The sequence below is a fragment of the Danio rerio genome, chromosome 14 (genome assembly GCF_052040795.2).
Source record: "Danio rerio strain M-AB ecotype USA chromosome 14, GRCz13ab, whole genome shotgun sequence".
NCBI lineage: Eukaryota > Metazoa > Chordata > Actinopteri > Cypriniformes > Danionidae > Danio > Danio rerio.
In genome coordinates, this window is record NC_141034.1 from 1,788,798 (window position 1) to 1,810,000 (window position 21,203).

The 21,203-nt window shown below is 38.5% G+C and overlaps 1 protein-coding gene across 4 annotated transcripts in view; it reads left to right on the forward strand.

Moving 5' to 3' along the window:
• Window positions 1-21,203, forward strand: part of kcnip1a (Kv channel interacting protein 1 a) — a 58,903-nt gene that overhangs the window by 27,639 nt on the left and 10,061 nt on the right. The window contains exon 1 of one of the 4 annotated variants that reach the window (XM_087281214.1): window positions 11,706-11,877. The exons of 2 other annotated variants lie outside the window; for them this stretch is intronic. In XM_087281214.1, the coding sequence (XP_087137340.1) occupies window positions 11,820-11,877 (58 nt within the window). In that variant the 5' untranslated portion in view covers window positions 11,706-11,819. Of the gene's footprint in view, window positions 1-11,705; window positions 11,878-20,413; window positions 20,517-21,203 lie in introns of those variants that run through there. One more of the 4 variants, XM_087281215.1, reaches the window with a different exon arrangement.

Consider the following 21,203-nt stretch of genomic DNA (forward strand, 5'->3'; position numbering starts at 1 on the left):
TACATTATTTATTTATTTATTTATTTATTTATTATTACATTCATTTATTTTTGCTTTTCTTTTACCTTGTTTCTGGACCTGTTCTTTGCTGGACTACATTGGTCCTATGCTAAAAACTCTTTCAGATGTGGAGCTAGTGGCGGGGACGCACAAGAAAAGAAACCAAAATGCCACTCTGGCAACATTTTGCAGAATTATACCTGACGCTTTTCTAAATTGACTCCATATTTCCAACCCAGGCTTGTTACGGATATGTATAACCGGAGGGTACGTCTGCTCGCAGTTTTTGTTTTTGTAAATCTAATCTCAAATTTCTCTAATGTGTCGTCTTCTCACATAAATTCACTAGAGGGCGCAATATAAACTTCAGCCTGTCCAGGTCAGCTAGCTGTCGACTAACTAAACCCCCCAGTCCCTAAACCCAACCAATAGTGTTTTCTGAAGCAATCTAGAAAAAGAAAACCTGTCGCTGCAGTGTGATTTCAACACATTATTTATTTATTTATTTATTTTTACATTTATTTATTTTTGCTTTTCTGGGACGCACAAGAATATAAATCAAAAAGCCACTCTGGCGACATCCTTTTAGCTTGTTCAATTCCCCTATAGCGCATGTGTTTGGACTGTGGGGGGAAACTGGAGCACCCGGAGGAAACTCACACCAACACGAGGAGAACATGCAAACTCCACACAGAAATGCCAACTGACCCAAACGGGACTCGAACCAGCGACCTTCTTGCTGTGAGACTACAGTGCTAACCACTGAGATGCCCAGAAGAAATTATATATAATAATACTGTGAGAATGCTCCGGTTTCCCCCACAGTCCAAAGACATGCGGTACAGGTGAATTGAGTAGGCTAAAATTGTCTGTAGTGTATGAGTGTGTGTGTGAATGTGTGTGTGGATGTTTCCTTGAGATGGGTTGCGGCTGGAAGGGCATCCGCTGTGTAAAACCGTGCTGGATAAGTTGGCGGTTCATTGCACTGTGGCGACCCCGGATTAATAAAGGGACTAAGCCGACAAGTGAATGAATGAACACTGTGAGAATGTCTTTGCCCCCCGTTAAACACATCACTTGGGATATATTGAATAAAAGATTTGAAATTTCACAGGAGGCTCCTAGTTGTGCCTTCATCATCTGTATGTTGTATTTTAAGGGCTGTATGCATATTCAAACGCCTTCCTAATGAGTCGACAGCTTTGAACAAACCTTTTGAATATATGATTCAGTGAATGTCTCATTAAGACGGAGACTTGTGCGACACCCTTGAGGCTTTAGTGTCATATTTATTCATTCACGACAGGCCTAATCAGCAAAGACCAACACAAAAACACACTCAGCCAAAAATAAAAACATCTTTAATGATCAGCGTCAAATTTCCGTGTTTATTTTTAATCTGCAAACGCATTGAAATCGTTTCGAGGTTGAGATCATCATGCATGTGTTAATCTGTGGTACCTTTGTGTCTTCCATGCGAATGCGCATTTTCTGAGCTCTTCAAGAGCATTAAAGTCTGAGCGGTTCTCAGTGCAGCTGTTTGATTCCCGGTGGAGGACACAGACACACACACGCATGCCGTGAAGCAGAACTGTGGGTTTCTGGCATCCGTGCTGTGGGAAATGAGCTTCGCTGCGTAATTGATATTAGTAATATGTCAGTATGAGCAGAGCCAGATGTCGAGCAGATCAGGCTGCTTAGCTTGCCCTCAGTGAGTCCTTTATGGCGGATTCAAGAAAGTTCCGCAGCTTTGGTTAAATTCAAATGTTTACATTATTATTAGAGTTTGGAGAAAGTGTCATACTGATCATACTGATTGCACCTCATACAGGTGAGTGGGCCTTACAAACCACCTGTAGAAGACACTCTTTCATCTCTCTGACACTTTAACTAACACCTGCGCTAGACATTTTCCTGCAATCACTCCATATTGCTATCAAACATTGTGCATTTCTGGAGTGTGCCTCACACAGGTGAGTGGGCCTGACAAACCACCTGTAGAAAACACACTCTTTCATCTCTCTGACACTTTAACCAACACTTGCGCTAGACACTTTCTTGCAATCACTCCATATTGCTATCAAACATTGTGCATTTCTGGAGTGTGCCTCACACAGGTGAGTGGGCCTGACAAACCACCTGTAGAAGACACTCTTTCATCTCGCTGACACTTTAACCAACACTTGCGCTAAACACTTTCTTGCAATCACTCCATATTGCTATCAAACATTGTGCATTTCTGGAGTGTGCCTCACACAGGTGAGTGGGCCTGACAAACCACCTGTAGAAAACACACTTTTTCATCTCTCTGACACTTTAACCAACACTTGCGCTAGACATTTTCCTGCAACCACTCCATATTGCTATCAAACATTGTGCATTTCTGGAGTGTGCCTCACACAGGTGAGTGGGCCTGACAAACCACCTGTAGAAAACACACTTTTTCATCTCTCTGACACTTTAACCAACACTTGCGCTAGACACTTTCTTGCAATCACTCCATATTGCTATAAAACATTGTGCATTTCTGGATTGTGCCTCACACAGGTGAGTGGGCCTGACAAACCACCTGTAGAAGACACTCTTTTATCTCTCTGACACTTTAACCAACACTTGCGCTAGACACTTTCTTGCAATCACTCCATATTGCTATAAAACATTGTGCATTTCTGGAGTGTGCCTCACACAGGTGAGTGGGCTTGACAAACCACCCGTAGAAACACTATTCTCTACATATGCACCAGACACTTTACTTAAACTCCAAGGAATAATCAAGGAAAATAATGCTTACCTGTGAATGTACCACACAATCAACATGATTGAGCGCTACTTGTTTTACATAACCTTTAAGCTAAGAGAAGAATTTTGATCCTATATTAATGCATAGAGTAGTCTTGCGTAAGTAACTTGTTTTCGTCAGTTTGTATGGAAGGTAGGTAGAATAATAGTGCGAATGCGTGTTTGTGGAGCATTTCCACCATAGGTGCGCTTTAATATTCAATAATTCAGCAGTTGTTCGTCAATTATTTCTCACAGTATGTACAGTGACCTTCATCCACACACATGCACCTGATGGACAAACCTCCTCTGTTACAGAGTAAAAACAAAAACACAATGGTCATTTTTTTTAGAGAAACCATGGTACAAATTGAAGTAAGGCCACAAATAATAAATCAAAATCTTCAGCTTAAAGTGCGATTTTTAAAAGCTTAACCTGGTTAATTAGGTTAACTAGGCAAGTTTGTTTAATTAGGCAAGTCATAGGTTTGTTATGCAGCCACTCAGAAATAAAATATATTTCTAAAGTGGGGCTTATAATATGATAATAATATTGACCTAATAATATTGACCTCATCAGTTTTTTTACATTTAAAACAAATAAAATACATATTCCAGCCAAAGTAAAATAAAAAAAACGTTGCCCAGAAAAAAAACCCCATATTTCGAGACTTCACACTTAGCTGACGATTGATAGTAAAGCTAGTTTGGCGTGCTGTCCCGGGAGAGAGCCCTGAGCTTATAAGATCCTCGAGCCCTGGGCTCCCTCCCGGCGAGAGGGGAGTTTGAGCTCAGGTAGATCTCGATGACTCCCCCTCTTGCTTATTGTAGCTAAGTGTCAGATATGGATGCTGAAGGTGTACTCAGAGTTTAGCTAAAATATTTTGGAATAATTGTTAGAGTGCTTGTTTTTGAACTGTGGGAGGAAACCGGAGGACGCGGGGAAAACCCACAGGGAGAAAGAGCAAACTCCGCACAGAAATGCCGTCTGGTTTGGAAAGGAATTAAACCAGGGGCATTCTTGCTGTGAGACAACAGGGCTAATCGCTGGCCACATGTGACGCCCGTTTGACAGGAGGGAAAGTAGGGTTGGGTGGGAGGGTTTCTTCGAGACGAAGATATTTAGATGAGAAAAGTCTGGTTATTTATAGTGAGTTAAGGATCGTCTGATTGGATAATCAGTTATTAGCTAAAGTTGGAACAGCTGTGAACAATCATAAGCGTGTGATCCTCTCGAAATTTGTTCATAAATAAACCTAACATAATAGGTAATACTGTGAAAAATGTCCTTGCTACATCTACAACTGCATTACATCTAAATATTTGTAAAATATGCTTTAATGTCCAACAAACAGATGTGGAGTGTTGTTGAGGAACAGCATCAGAATTAAGATAATCAACATTTTGTAAGATTGACTTGAGACATCTGAACAAACAGCATCTGTAATGTTCATCTGATCATATTTGGAGCTGTTGTGTAAATATTTACTGTTTGCTTTTGATTATTAGTTGAATTAATGCGAGTGCTTTTAAAATTGACATTTGATTTATGCTGTCATGTTCACGGTAATTACTGAGTTGCGTAACAGTGTGTGTGAATGAACAGTGATTCATGAATGAGTTGCATAATATTTTTATTCAAACACCGAGTGGGTGTTCCCGTTGAGTTGATTAGTGAGTGAACGTCTACACGTCTCTTTCAGATGGATTTCCTTCAGATGTGTTTGTGTTAGACATGTTTTATTTATGATGAATGACTACAATAGAGCTGCTGTCAGAATAGGAGATGTGAAGGGATTTGTGTTGAAGTCAGGGTGAAGTTTTTGTGTCGATCAGATCAAGATGTCTGAAGGATTTCAGTCGGTTTTAGCTGTCCCAGGTAGCAAAGAATTCTGGCCCAGATTTGGTATAAGGCTGGCACAGCAGGCATTCGTCCGGCACTGGCATATAGCATGTGGGCCAAACATGGCCCAGGTTTGGCAGAGGTAGCACTGTCTTTAAGGCGGCACACAAGACTTGGGCCAGATATCAAATGTAGAATTTGGCCCAGATGTTAATAATGTATATGTGGGCCACGTAAGCTTGGCCTATCTTGACCCACTTTTAAAATGCATTTAATTTCTACCAATTAGATCACTTCGAGAAAAAGTACGGCCATAAAGCAAAATGCTACATTGGTTTATCAAATTAGCTGCAGTCGTGACACACCAACATATCTGGCCCAGTTCAGGCCCAGTTATGGGTAATTAACTTGGCTGAGACTTGGTCCAGATATGGTCCATGTTTGGCCCTTGTCTAGAAGCCAGACTTGGTCCAAGCATGTACCGTAATTCACTGCAGCATGTGGGCCAAGCAAAAGCTGATTGTGTGGGCCAGAGCTGGGCCAGAGAGATGTTGCTATGTAGGGTAAGTGTAACCGAATGCTTTCGTTATTCTGATTTATTTATAGTAAGTGATATACATGAAATAAAAATATCAGCACTCGTCATGGTGGCTCAGTGGTTAGCACTGTGGCCTCACAGCAAGAAGGTCAGTGGTCAAGTCCCGGATGGGTCAGTTTCTGTGTGGAGTTTGCATGTTCTCCTTGTGTTAGCGTGGGTTTCCTCCGGATGCTCCGGTTTCCCCCACAGTCCAAACACATGCGCTATAGGGGAATTGATGAACTAAATTGGAATGTTAGAGTGTATGGGTGTTTCCCAGTACTGGGTTGCAGAGATCAACATCCCATAATGCAATTCATAACCATTAATAAACAGAAAACATCTGTAAATCCCAAAATACAGATATGTTTACAGTGTAGAACAATATGAGGATGAGTAAGTGAGGACGTGTTTTTTCATATCAGTATGAACCGTCCCCTTTTAAGGCATATCAGAGCAAATCCAGGCTTTTTATTTAGTGTATTTCCATCTCTATCTAACCTTCACAGACACACGCCAGCGCGCAGCATTGATATTCATGTGTTCAGACACACTGTTTCCTTCAATCTGTCTGTGTGACAGAAATCATCGCAGAAAACAGACGGCAAAAAAAAAAAGGCGCGTCCTGCCGTTATTTCTCTTCCTTCTGTCACTGCGACCTTGTAATAAAAGTCTACAGCCAATTCTCTGGCGCTCGTCTTCATCTCCAGCTCCGTTTCAGTCTTTATTAAAGCGCTGCTGGGTGTCAAACATCACACTGCAGAGAAACACTTTATTCGTGTGTGTGTGTTTGTTTGTGTGTGTGTGTGTGTGTTTAGAGGAACAGACAGACAGACAGACAGACAGCCAGATAGATAGATAGATAGATAGATGATAGATAGATAGATAGATAGATAGATAGATAGATAGATAGATAGATAGATAGATAGATAGATAGATAGATAGATAGATAGATAGATAGATAGATAGATAGATAGATAGATAAATAGATAAATAGATAAATAGATAGAGACAAATAGGCAGACAGATGGACAGACAGAGCAATGGACAGATACACAGACGGATTTAAAGACGAACAGATATATGGCCAAGCAGATGGACAGGCAGACAGATGGATAGACAGACAGACACATGGACAGAAAAACAGCCAGACTGACAGACAGATAGACACATCAAGCAGATGAACAGACAGACAGGCAGATGGACAGACAGAAAGACAAATTGATAAACAGACGGACAGACAAATAAACAAACAGATGGATAGACAGATGGACAGACAGACAGACAGACAGACAGACAGACAGACAGACAGACAGACAGACAGATGGAAGGACAGACATACAGAAAAACAGGCAGATGAACAGACAGATGGAACAGACAGGCAGATGGACAGACAGACAGACAGACAGTCAAACAGGCAGACAGACAGACTGACAGACAGACAGACAAACAGGCAGACAGAAAAACATGCTGACTAAGAGACAAACAGGCATAGACAGACAGATAGATAGAAGAACATTAACACAGAAAGACAGACAGACATTCCCATGGACAGACAAACAGTCAGACAGACAGACGGACATACAGATGGATGGACAGACAGACAGACATCACGTCTCTGTCTGATTAATGCAGCACATGATTTTTTTTCCCATCCCAGTAATGTCTTTCCGCTGTGGAAGAGTTTCATGCAGATGAGTGTTTATGAAAACGCTCCACCTCCTCCTCCTGCACATTCAGCCCTTCAACATCCGTCTTATTTATTAAAGCTCCCACGCTTCACATTAACCACAGCCTTATGATGTTTTTAATTATTCAATAAGCATATTATACGCCTCTCTGGGAATACGCCATTCTTATTAGTTGATTCAGTGGTAAACTGTTTCTTAATTATTTATTGCAGGCATCAGGCAACATCTTTCTTTCTTTCTTTCTTTCTTTCTTTCTTTCTTTCTTTCTTTCTATTTAAACTTATTGATTCATGTAAAAAATTCCAGCGAATATATTTGTATTATTTATTTATTAAATGTATTGATGTTCATTTATTCATTTTCTTTCAGCTTAGTCCTTTTATTCATCAGGGGTTGCTACAGCGGAATGAACCACCAACTATTCCAGCATATGTTTCACATATGTTTAGTTCATCAGTTCCCCTACAGCGCATGTGTTTGGACTGTGGGGGAAACCAGAGCACCCAGCGGAAACCCACACCAACACGGGGAGAACATGCAAACTCCACACAGAAATGCCAACTGACCCAGCCGGGACTCAAACCAGCGACCTTCTTGTTGTGAGATTATTTGATTTTATGTATTTATTTTATCTCTGTTATTTATTTGTTTATTTTTACCCAATAATTAAGAATATTAATTAAATTCCTAATTTTAACTAATGTCTTTCTTTAACTATGTGTGTTTGATATTTAACTATACGTATCTATATGCATTTGATTAACTACTATAGTTTTTGTTACCATAGCAACTGCAGAATCACCACATCAGATTAATTACTATAGTTTTTGTTACCATAGCAACTGCAGAATCACCACAACAGATTAATTACTATAGTTTTTGTTACCATAGCAACTGCAGAATCACCACAACAGATTAATTACTATAGTTTTTGTTACCATAGCAACTGCAGAATCACCACAACAGATTAATTACTATAGTTTTTGTTACCATAGCAACTGCAATCACCAAAACAGATTAATTATTATAGGTTTTGTGTTACCATAGCAACTGCAATCACCAAAACAGATTAATTATTATAGGTTTTGTGTTACCATAGCAACTGCAAAATCTCAACAGATTATTAACTATAGTTTTTGTTACCATAGCAACTGCAATCACCAAAACTGATTAATTACTATAGTTTTTGTGTTACCATAGCAACCGCAGAATCGCCACAACAGATTAATTACCATAGTTTTTGTTACCATAGCAACTGCAGAATCACCACAACAGATTGATTACTGTAGTTGTTGTGTTACCATAGCGACCGCTGAATCACAACAGCAGATTAATTACTATAAATGTTGTTACCATAACAACTAGAATTAACACAAGAGATTAATTAGTAGTTTTTGTTACCATAGCAACTGCAGAATCACCACAACAGATTAGTTACAATAGTTTTTGTGTTAACATAGCAACTGTAGAATCACCACAACAGATTAATTACTATAGTGGTTGTGTTACCATAGCAACTGCAAAATTACAGCAGCAGATTAATTACTATCATTTTTGTTACCATAGCAACTGCCGAATCGCCTCAGCAGATTAATTACTGTTGTTGTTGTGTTACCATAACTACTGTAGAATCACCACAACAGATTAATTACTGTAGTTGCTGTTACCATAGCAACAGCAAAATCACAACAGCAGATTAATTGCTGTTAATGTTGTTACCATAGCAACTAGAATTACCACAAGAGATTAATTAGCAGATTTGTCACCATAGCAACTGCAGAATCACCACAACAGATTCATTTATAGTTTTTTTTAACCACAGCAATAATTCATATTTTTTGTGTTGCCATAGCAACTGCAAGATCAGCACAGCAGATTAACTTGAGTACTTTTCCATAGTATAGAAAAAGTGTTAAATCACTGTAGTGTTTTCATCATGTGGGCTGAACTAGTCAGTGTTAGAGCCCCTGTTAGTACAGTATGCTTGTGTACAGTAAGTGAGATCATCAGGTGGTGAATATATGAGGATGATGATGATGATGATGATGATGATGATGATTTCCTTATCAGGCTTTATTTTGCCATAAAGTCTGTGTGAGTATATTATCCCTTATGTAATTGATCCGCATGAATCATATCCCTGAAAGACTCTTGAGCGATATCTTTCCTGTGGGTTTAATCTGACAGCCGTGCGCCGCCACTGTAGGGATAAACTATGCCATGAAAACTGCTGGAGGAAAAAATATTCAGAAATTGCTTGTAAATTTCACTATTAGACACAAATCCAAAATCTTAAAGTAGAAAGGTTGTAATATTATTCTCTTGAATGGCATCCGTTGTGTAAAACATATGCTAGATAAGTTGGCGGTTCACTCCACTGTGGCGACCCCTATGAATAAAGAGACTATATCGAAGGAAAATGATGATATATACATTTAATAATAGCACTATATGAAGCAGTATGCATTGATTAACGGTATATTATTTTAAATGCAGAAGTCATTTATCAGATGTTTACAATCTGGGGTTTCACCTCAAGATGATTCAGGAACAGGTTTGGGTGATTATGACTGTCTGTTAATAATTAGTGTCTGTGTCATTGGAAGTCCTTGGACGCTAATGAATCAGCAGGAAGGAGTAGACACCCGTGACATTTACACTGATGCTCATAAAATCAGCAAACACACATACGCATGATCTTCCACATATAGAGCACACAAGTGTCTCGTTTTGAGAATGCTGTTATTGAAGTGTACAGCCAAGGCTCATTTGCTAACTCGTGCTTCAGAATACATTTTTGCGAATTGTAAGATACATTACTTTTTGTTCGTATTGTTGCACATTTAGATGACAAATCCACTAGAGGGCGCTTTATGCAGTTTTGCAAATAGGAAATACGTTGCTTGAGGTGTCTTTTGTACTTTTCAGATGGCAAATCCAATAGAGGCCGCTTTCTACATTTTTGCGAATATGAAATACCTTATTTTCAGATGACAAACCCACTAAAGGGCGGTTTCTGCAATTTTGCTAATATAAAAATACGTTACTTAAAGTGTCTTTTGTACTTTTCATATGGCAAATCCACCAAAGTGTGCTGTCTACATTTTTGCAAATATGAATTGCGTTACTTTCAGATGACAAATCCACTAGAGGGCGCTTTCTGGAATTTTGCTAATATAAAAATACGTTACTTAAAGTGTCTTTTGTACTTTTCAGATGACAAATCCACTAGAGGGTGCTGTCTACATTTTTGCGAATATGAATTGCGTTACTTTCAGATGGCATGCACTAGAGGAAGCTTTCTACAGTTTTGCAAAGATGAAATGCGTTACATAGGAGACGTTTTGTACATTTCAGATGACAAATCCGCTAGAGGGCGCTTTCTATAATTTTGCGAATATAAATTACATTAAGCTATGTTTTGTATTTTTTTAGTTGACAAATCCACCAGAGGGCGCTGTCTATATTGATGTGAATCTGAAATACCCTACTTAGGCTACGTTTTGTTGTACATTTCAGATGGAAAATGCAGTAGGGCGTGCTTTTTACAACTTAGCAATCATGAAATGAGTTACTTTCAGATGACAAATCCACTGGAGGGCGGTTTTTACAGTTTTGCAAATATAAAATATGTTACTTAAGGTTAATGTTTTGTACGTTTAAGATGACAAAAACACTTGATGGCGTAGTCTACATTTGTGTGAATCTAAAATGTTTTGTTGTATGTTCTAGTTGACAAATCCACTTAAGGGCACTTTCTACATTTTCGTGAATTTCAAATACGTTACTTAAGGTATGTTTTGTTTGTTTCAGATGACAAATCCACCAGAGGGTGCTTTCTATAATTTTACGAAGATAAAATACGTTATTTAAGGTATGTTTTGTACATTTAAGATGACAAATCCACTAGAGGGCGCTTTTTTATAAGTTTACGAAGATAAAATACGTTATTTAAGGTATGTTTTGAACATTTCAGATGACAAATCCACAAGAGGGCGCTTTCTATTTAACAAAGATAAAATACGTTATTTAAGTTATGTTTTGGATGTTTCGGATGACAAATACACTATAGGGTGCTGTCTATATTTTTTCGAATTTGAAATACGTTACTTAGGATGTGTTTTGTTGTGCATTTTAATTGCATATTATTTTTGCACATGTCGACACAAAGGTGGACTTTCCTAAACCCAACCCATAGTGTTTTCGAAAGCAGATGTAAGAGAAAAGTGCACTGCTACCACATAGATTTACCTTGATTTTACATTGCTTTTAAGTCTTTTTAAATATAAAATTTATGTTTTTATTTGATTGAGTCATTGGAAAGAGGGGGGGGGCAAGTTTGGGTAATTAGGCAAGTCATTGTATAAAAGTGGTTTGTTCTGGAGACAATCAAAACAAATATTGCTTAAGGGGGCTAATAATGTTGAATAATATTGAAATGGCTTCAATGGAATTAAAAACTGCTTTTATTCTAGTCGAAATAAAACAAATAAGACTTTCTCTGGAGGAAAAAAATATTATAGGAAATACTGTGAGAAATTTCCAACATCATTTGGGAAATATTTGACAAAGAAATTCACCGGTGGGCGAATAATTCAACTACATGTGTGTTTATAAAGGATGCACGGGTGTAAAATATGGTTGAGACATGTTTTTGTGAGACTGACTGAATGTCATATGGCAGTGCAGACGGCGTCAGTAAAGATGAACGAGTGTGTGCGCCTGTGTGTGTGTGTGTGTGAGAGAGAGAGAGTGTGATGGTGGAGGGAGGGGTAAATCCAAGCAGAAAGAGAGCAGCTGAAGAGGCAGGAGCGCTAGAATCACAGAAGACAGAATGAAGGCTGGACAGAGAAAGAGAGCGAGAGACTGAAAACACACGTGACGGACACACACACGCACTCACACACACGTCTGTTTCCACGGTGACAACATGGGGGCGGTTGTTGGCACACTGACCTTGCAGACGAGATCGAGACGACCGTCCAGAGGTAAGACATCAACTATTATGTGCGTGTGCGTGTGTGTGTGCGCGCATGTGCGTGCATGTGTGTGTGCGTAACAGAGAACTTCAGACTTCAAAAAGCATGTTTGCATTCTTGAACGCCATGCATTTGTGTGTGTGTGCATGCATGCGTGAGTGTTTTCGGTCATCAGATGACTCACACACATCCTCGCTAAACTGAGCAACAAGTGCTGCTTGACTGAGGCTAGCTCTGGCACAAACAGGCACAAACACTCTTTCACTCACATGCATGCGCACACATTTACACACACTCTCTCTGTCACACACACATACACATTACATGAGTCATGAAGCTGTGCTGCAGTGAGAGCATTACAGTGTTAACCTGAAGAGAGTTAACAGGTTGCAGAAGCGAAGAGTGTGTGTGTGTGTGTGTGTGTGTGTATGTGTGTGTGTGTGTGTGTGTGTGTGTAACATGCTCATGTTATTTATTACTCTACTCACACACTCACTCCTTTGCCGCCTGTTACCTTGGAAGCGCTGTTGTCATGGTAACGTGGCAAAGGCGATGGTTTGGAGGGTTTTCGTCTGAAGGGTCCCGAACCCATCGCTCATGTCCGACAGACACATTACACTGGCTGAAAGACACCAGCACCTGTTGGACACACACACACACAGGCACGCTCGCACACAAACACACTTACAGACAGACACACACAGGTTTGTTTTTGTGAGTTATGGGGACGTTCAATAGTACTCAACACACTGTGTTTTCTATCAGCCTGCCTCAATCTTACCACTAATTCTGACCCTAAGAGGAAACTGTGCGTGCGTGTAGTTTCTGAAATTAAAAAAAAGCTCATTCTGTAGGATTTTTGATTTAGTCGTTAAGCTCAGGGTGCAAATTACAGAAAGCTGATGTCACATATGTCAAAACAAGATGTGTGGAATAGAGTTTGCACTGGTCTGTATTGGAAATAATAATGATGGTAATGATAATGATGATGATGATGATGATAACATTCAGTTTCCTTTGGCATAGTCCCTTATTTATCAGGGGTCTCCACAGTGGAATGAACCACCAACTATTCCAGCATGTTTTACACAGCGGATGCCCTTCCAGCCGCAACCCTGTTGTGGGAAACACCCATACACAATCATTCACACACACACACACACACACACACACACACACACACACACACACACACACACACACACACACACACACACACTCACACACACACTATGGACAATTTGGTTTAATAAATTCCCCTATAGCTTAAATGTTTGGTGAGGGAAAGTGGAGCAAGTTTAAATAATTATAAAACAAGTTAAATTAAATAAAAATTTGACCTTCCAGTATATATATATATATATATTAATACCACTGAAATGTCGGGAGATCTAACCCACCGATAGGCACTGTCACATAACCAGCGATCGCTCTCCAGAGATCGCTGGTTCTCACACGAACACTATGGACTACACTTCCACCTTCCCCTGGACTACATATTCATACATGCTCTCCCAGACACTCACGCCTGCTCATTCATCTAGCTTGATTACACTCACCAGCTGAACCTTGTCAGAGACTGATAGCACACCATTCATAAGCCACTCATTCACCCATCCTGTTTGCCGAGTCTTGTTTACTCCTAAGTGACATTACAACGCGTTTCTCCCTGTCTTGTTTATCCATGCTTTACCCTAGCCTTGTAAATCCGTGTTCTCCTGTTTAGCCGCCTGCCTTATGACCTATTGCCTGTATATTGACTATGATTCTGGATTTGCCTGCACATACCCATTTACACCTGATTTGACCATTGCTTGCCTGACGCTAAATAAACCTGCATATTGGATCTTACCTCCAGCTGTCTTTGTCATTCCTCCCCGTCGTAACAGGCACTGTAAGTGTTTAAACGACACTTTAAAAATATATAACAGAGCCAGAACGCCCATAGAGGCCACCTATCCAACACCTCATCCACCGTCTCCTAACCCTAAACCCCCTGTCTGTACTTTCGTCCACGAATTCTGCCACCCTCCCCAATCCACCCCCTCATGCCACTTTCCGGTCCTTACAGTCGTCTACGACCCCTTCAATTTTCCAAATGATCAACTAGAAGTCAAGCTATTATTTGTTGCTCTTACAACTGGGATCCACAACTTTTGCCAGATAATGTATGTACAGTAACACTGTATATATAAACATTATAAAACAATGGTATACTTGCTTTCGAATTTAAATCCAGATGTAGTTTAAATCCTCATTTTTTCCCCCTGCGAAAACTTTTTCAGGACACAAAGCTCAACGTTTTAACTTTTTTTTTTAGCTGCTTGTGATTAGATTTGAATTAAAGTTCACTTGCTGATACGGTTTTAATTAAATTCAGGACGGGGACATTAAACTGCGGCTGTGTGATCGTCAACACTGAGATTGTAAATGGCAGATTTTTGACGTGTGTCATCAGATTTGATTGATGCGTGCTGTGATCGGCTCAGACGGGAAGCAGAGAGTCAGATATTGATCTGGCAGAAGCCGCTTCAGAATAGATGATCATTTTTGATTGAAAATGAATGAACTGAGCAACACTTCTTCATCATTTAACTCATTTAAAGGGATAGTTCATGCAAAAATGCATTTTTTTTGTTTTATTCTGTTAATTTTTCCTACTATGGACATAAATGGGTGCCAGCGTCTTTTTAAAATTAGTTTTCAGCACAAGAAAGAAACTCATTAAGGTTTATAACCACATGAGGTCATTTATTGGGTGAACTATGAACCCTTTAAAATTCCAATTTAACACCACACCCTTTTTGGAAAAATATTGCATCAGTATGAGTTCTTCAACAGCCTTGAATCTGGAAGTGTTTTTCCCATTGGCATTTTTAGATTTTAGTCTTGGTTAAACCATTACAACCAAAACAACCAGCTTAGATTTAGACAAAGATAAATACAAAAATACAAAGATAAATGGCATTCTTATTATTGTTCTTATTATTCATTTATTCGTTAATTTTCCTTCAAATTAGTCTCTATTTCAGAGGTCACCGCAGTGGAATGACCTGCCAACTATTCCAGCATATGTTTTATGCAACAGATAACCACACAGAAATGCAAACTGACCCGGCCGGGACTCGAATGAGTGACCTTCTTGCTGTGAGGCGACAGTGCTAACCACTGAGCCACCGAGCCGCCCCTTTATATTATTATTATTATTATTATTATTATTATTATTATTATTATTATTATTATTATTATTATTATTTATATTATCATTATTGTTATAATTATTATTGCTATCATTATTAATATTATTATTATTGCTATCATCATTATTATTATTATTATTTATAATATTTATAATAATATTATTATTAATATTTATATTATTATTATTATTATTATTATTATTATTATTTATATTATCATTATTGTTATAATTATTATTGCTATCATTATTAATATTATTATTATTGCTATCATCATTATTATTATTATTTATAATATTTATAATAATATTATTATTAATATTTATATTATCATTATTATTATTATTATAATTATTATTGCTATCATCATTATTATTATTTATATTATTTATATTATTATTATTGCTATGATTATTATTATCATTTACATTATTTATATTACTATTATTATTATTATTATTATTATTATTTATATTATTATTATTATTTATATTATTATTATTATTATTATTATTATTATTTATATTATTATTATTATTATTCATGTTCTGTAAAGCTCAATTTTCAGCATTAATACTCACATGTTATTTGATCCTTCAGAAATGACTCCAATAAGAGTAATTATATATGCACAAGTTATTATAAAAGCGCTGTATACTATCTCAACTACCCAAAACCTAATCAGACCCCATTGGAGCATCAGACAGTATTTCAGAAAGGTGCGCAGGTTACCTCATATCTGCAGTACACCACTGTTTTGAATTAATATCGACGCTGAGAAGCACATTAGACTTTGCTTTAGAGTTCAGCGTGTTTGCGCATGTGTGTGTGTGTGTGCATGTGTGAGTGTGTTAAACCTGCGGCTGTGGGTTTTCCTCTAGTGAATATTTCAGACGTCTTGAATTGCACACCCACACTGCCTGCAGTTACAGCTTCATCAAACACACACACACGCACACACACACACGCACACACGCACACACACACACACACACACACACAAACACACACACACACACACACACAGGTTGTGTTCTCCAGGTTGTGCTCGTTGTTTGTTAAATCACTATTCAGGCACCTTGTTTTATGTTAAAAACGCCTTTGTTTGTATCAGATGGACTAATTAATGATGCTTCTGCAGTGAACAATTGAGAATATTAGCATCTGGTTTGTCCACTAGAAGTCCTCCTCAGTGCCTGTCCATGGATCATTTTCATTTTTTGTGTGCGTGAATATTATCTAAGTGCATATTTTCCGGCACATCTTATTTACAGGCATTATATTGGCTCATACTGATTGTCATACAAGTTTTCTCTTCTCTCTTCTTCTCTTCCGCCTGTTGTGGACACTGATGGAGAACTGCAGCAGAAGCTCCTCTCACTGTGTGTTTTTGAGAGCCACAGAGAGTTTACCTGAGCTATTTATACGCGTAATGTGTCTGGATGTGAGTTTCTGGTTTACACTTCAAAGTCAAAGTCGGTTTTATTGTCATTTTTAGCACATTGCTTGACAACAGGCCTGCATGTTACAGACAGATCTAGGCAATTAAAACAGAAAATACAATATAGGGAGCATTGCAAGATCCATGGAGTAAAAACAGAATTGACTATTAAATAGAAATCAGGTTGCATTTTTAGCATCAGTTGCTGATTAATTATTGGACAGAGCACATTTTAACTTGACCCAGCAGGTTGGGTTGTTCTTTAAACCCAACATAATGGCTTGATTTTTACCTATTCTTTTTTTTTTTTACAGTAATAATAATGAGCTTTTTTTGTTTCTAGGCAACAAATATAATAATAATAATAATAATAATAATAATAATAATAATAATTAATAATAATTAAATTATAATAATAAATAATTGTAATAATAAAATAATAATAATAATAATGATAATAATAATAATAATTAAAAATAATTAAATTATAATAATAAATAATTGTAATAATAAAATAATAACAATAATAATAATAATAATAATAATAATAATAATAATAATAATAATAAATAATACAAATAACTAAAAGAGGGCCCAAAACTGAGCCCTGAGGAACACCTTTGTTAATGCGCGATGATGGCCTAGATCTGAACTTTCTGAGTCATTTGTTTAAACAACACAATTATTGAGAATTTATTTTGGGACAACTTAATTTTTAAATTGTTTAATCCACTGAAATTTGTTTAGCTAACTTAATCGATTTGTGTCTGAACAACATGAACGATATGTGCGGAACACTGCATTTCATACAGTGTAGGATATAGGGAGCACTGCAACATCCATGGAGTAAAAACAGAATTGACTGTTAAATAGAAATCCACTTGCTTTTTTAGCATCAGTTGCTGATTAATTGTTGGACAGAATACATTTTTACTTGACCCAGCATTTTGGGTTATTCGTTTAACCCAACATAATGACTAGATTTTTACCCATTCATTTTTTTACAGTAATAATAATGAGCTTTTTTGGTTTCTAGGCAACAAATATAATAAAAATATATATTATAAATAATATATGTAATATATATGTAATAAATAATAATAATAATAATAATAACAATAAAAAATACAAAGAACTAAAAGAGGGCCTAAAACTGAGCTCTGAGGAACACCTTTGTTAATCCGCAACAATGGCTTAGATGTGTTTGGTAGTGGTGTGTGTATGTTTATGAATGCATTTGAGAGATATGTGTGTGTGTGTGTGTGTGTGCACCCATGTGTGTGTTTGAGAGAGTTATGTGTGAGTGTGTTTGATAGATTTTTGTGTATTTGTGGTGTGTGTGTGTGTGTGTGTGTATGTTTGAATATGTTTGAGAGATTTGTGTTTGTATTTGTGAAAGGTGTGTGTGTGTGTGTGTGTGTGTTTGTGCGTGCGTGTGTGTGTGTGTGTGTGTGTGCGTGTGTATATGAATATGTTTGAAATATTTGTGTGTGTATTTGTGAAAGGTGCTTGTGTGTATTTTTGAGTATTTGAGTGTTGTGTGTGTGAATGTGTTTGAGAGATTTGTGTGTGTAATTGTGAGAGAAATGTGTGTGTGTGTGTCTGTGTATAAATGGGTTAGAGATTTTTGTGGATGTGTGTGTGTGTGTGTGTGTGTGTGTGTGTATGTCTGTGGATATGTTGTGCTCTCACTCTTATTGTGCGCGTGTGTGTGTGTGCGCGTGCGTGCGTGCGTGCGTGTGTGTGGATATATTTTGCCCTCGCTCTCAGAAACCGAGCTCTCCTCAATTGCTATGGTAATGTAATGATTATGCTAATTCAGATTATGCAAACTAGCGGTTTAAACTGAAGGATTACAGTGAAACACACGTCTTTGGACGCGTGTGTGCGTTTGTGTGTGTGTATGTGTGTGTGTGTGTGCGTGTAGTGCACTGAAATCGAGCTCTTCTGGGTTAGGAACAGCAGTAGTGTTATACAGCATGTGTGAAATGTTTGAGTGAGGGTTTGTGTTGTCACGTGTTCTAGTGTGTTTATTCATACACACAGCAGCGCATTTCTGAATCAGTGATTTCCTCCAGCTCTGACGTGTTTTGTTGATGTTTGTCTCCATCTAGTGGCCATCTTAAAAATCGTGATGCAGGAATTATTGGTAAAATGCTGAATTAAATCCTCATGATGCACAGTTCAGCTAAACTTTCTTTAAAGTCCAATGTAAAAATTAATCAGTTCACTGCAGTACATATAATATCTGCACATCTCATTTCCAGAGCCTCTTAAAGCATCAGAGTTTATTAAAACATTATTGAAACAGTCATTGTTAAAATGATAGGGCGACGCAGTGGTGCAGTGAGTAGTGCTATCTCCTCACAGCAAGAAGGTCGCTGGTTCGAGCCTCGGCTGGGTCCGTTGGCGTTTCTGTGTGGAGTTTGCATGTTCTCCCTGCATTCGCATGGGTTTCCTCCGGGTGCTCCGGTTTCCCCCACAGTCCAAACACATGTGGTACAGGTGAATTGGGTAGGCTAAATTGTCCGTAGTGTATGAGTTTAAATGAGTGTGTGTGGATGTTTCCCAGAGATGGGTTGCGGCTGGAAGGGCATCCGCCGCGTAAAAACATGCTGGATAAGTTGGCGGTTCATTCCGCTGTGGTGACCCCGGAGTAATAAAGGGACTAAGCCAAAATAAATGAATGTTTTACACAGCGGATGCCCTTCCAACTGCAACCCATTACTGGGAAACACCCATACTCTCTCATTCACAAACACACACTCATACACTAAGGCCAATTTAGTTGATCAATTCCCCAATAGCGCATGTGTTTGAACTGTTGGGGAAACAGGAGCACTTGGAGGAAACCCATGCTAACACATGCAAAACTCCACACATATACACCAACTGGCCCAGCCGAGATTCGAACCAGCGACGTTCTTGCTGTGAGGTGACAGTGCTACATACTGTGCCACCCTGTCACCCCAATTTGTGGTAGTTCATGAGTAATTTTTTTTAGTAATGGCAATACAAGTGTAAGGGTTTATTTTATATTTATATTGTGGATTATTTTATTGCAGCAATTTTATGATGCATGAGACACACACACAACCACACACACAACCACACACACACACACACACACTCAACCACACACACACACACACACACACACAACCACACACAATGATTTGACATTGTTTTTAATGCCCTACCTGAGGGCAGGACTCACCTGGGGCTGCAGTCTTACCTGAGTGTGAAGGACACACACACACACACACACACACACTTTTGTGTCATTCGGAGTCCATAATGCAGGATTGTTAATTGAAGTCATTTGAATGAAACCTAAACGAGGTGTATAAACATAAATGAGCTGTATTGATATAGACAAGGGTGGCGCGGTGGTTAGTACTGTGGTCTAACAGTAAGAAGGTCACTGATTCGACTCCTGGCTGGATCAGTTAGCGTTTCTGTGTGGAGTTTGCATGTTCTCCCCGTGTTGGCGTGGGCTTCCCCCACAGTCCAAACACATGCGCTATAGGAGAATTGATGAACCAGATTGGCCGTAGTGTATGTGAATGAGTGTGTATGGGTGTTTCCCAGTACTGGGTTGCAGCTGGAAGGGCATCGGCTGCATAAAGCATATGCTGGATAAGTTGAAGGTTCATTCCACTGTGGCGACCGCTGGTAAATAAAGGGACTTTAAAAGTGTATTGTGTTGACAGAGGGGAAAAAGAGAGGGGTAGAGTCAGAAAGAGGACAAACTGGGAGAGAGAGAGAGAGAGAGAGAGAGAGAGAGAGAGAGAGGTGTGTGTGTGTGTGTATATAAAGATGGATGTTGGGGACTCAGCAAATTCAGAAAGAGACTGGAGTGAAAGAGAGACGGAAATAAGATTAATAAAGTGAATGAGGAGTGATGGAGAAGGGGGAAGGAGAAGGACTGCAAACTTTAGCCATAGTTCTGCTGCTGTGTGGAGCCCTGAAACTCCTGCACACACTGGGACTCATCAGCACTGAGGGTGAGTGACATACATACGAACGAACACACACATATATATACAAACATACATACATATATATAGAGACACAGACACACACACAAACATATATGTACAGGCACATGCACACATACACATACATATACACACACTCGGACTCATGAGCAACGAGAGATGTGCTTAACGTCACACACAGTCACTCTCACTCATCAGCACAAATGCTGAGTAAAACACACAATAGGACTCATCAGATCAAGGTGTGTGTGTGCCTGTGTGTGATGATAATTTTGTGTGTTTGTGTGTGTGTGCCTTGTATTCATTATATGGCCAAGTACCAGTTAATTTTGACCATGTGGGGACATTTTTTTGGTGGTCCTTGATAACAGTGGTTCATACATTACACAGAATGAAGTATTTCAAAACGGTAAAAATGCAGATTGTCCCCTCTGAGGGTTGAGTTTAGGGGTGGAGGAGATAATATACAGTCTGTTTAGTAGAAAAATAAAAATATTGTTGTGTCTATGAAAAGTCCCCATAAGGATTTCTCTGTGTGTGTGTGTGTGTACGTGTTTTTGTGACATATCAGGACACAAATCTGTATAATGACATGGGTATGACACAGCTATTACAAAAAGAGGTGAAATATGAAGACATTGGTGACGTCCTCATTTCTCAAAATGCTTACTAATCCTACAGAATGAGTTTAAT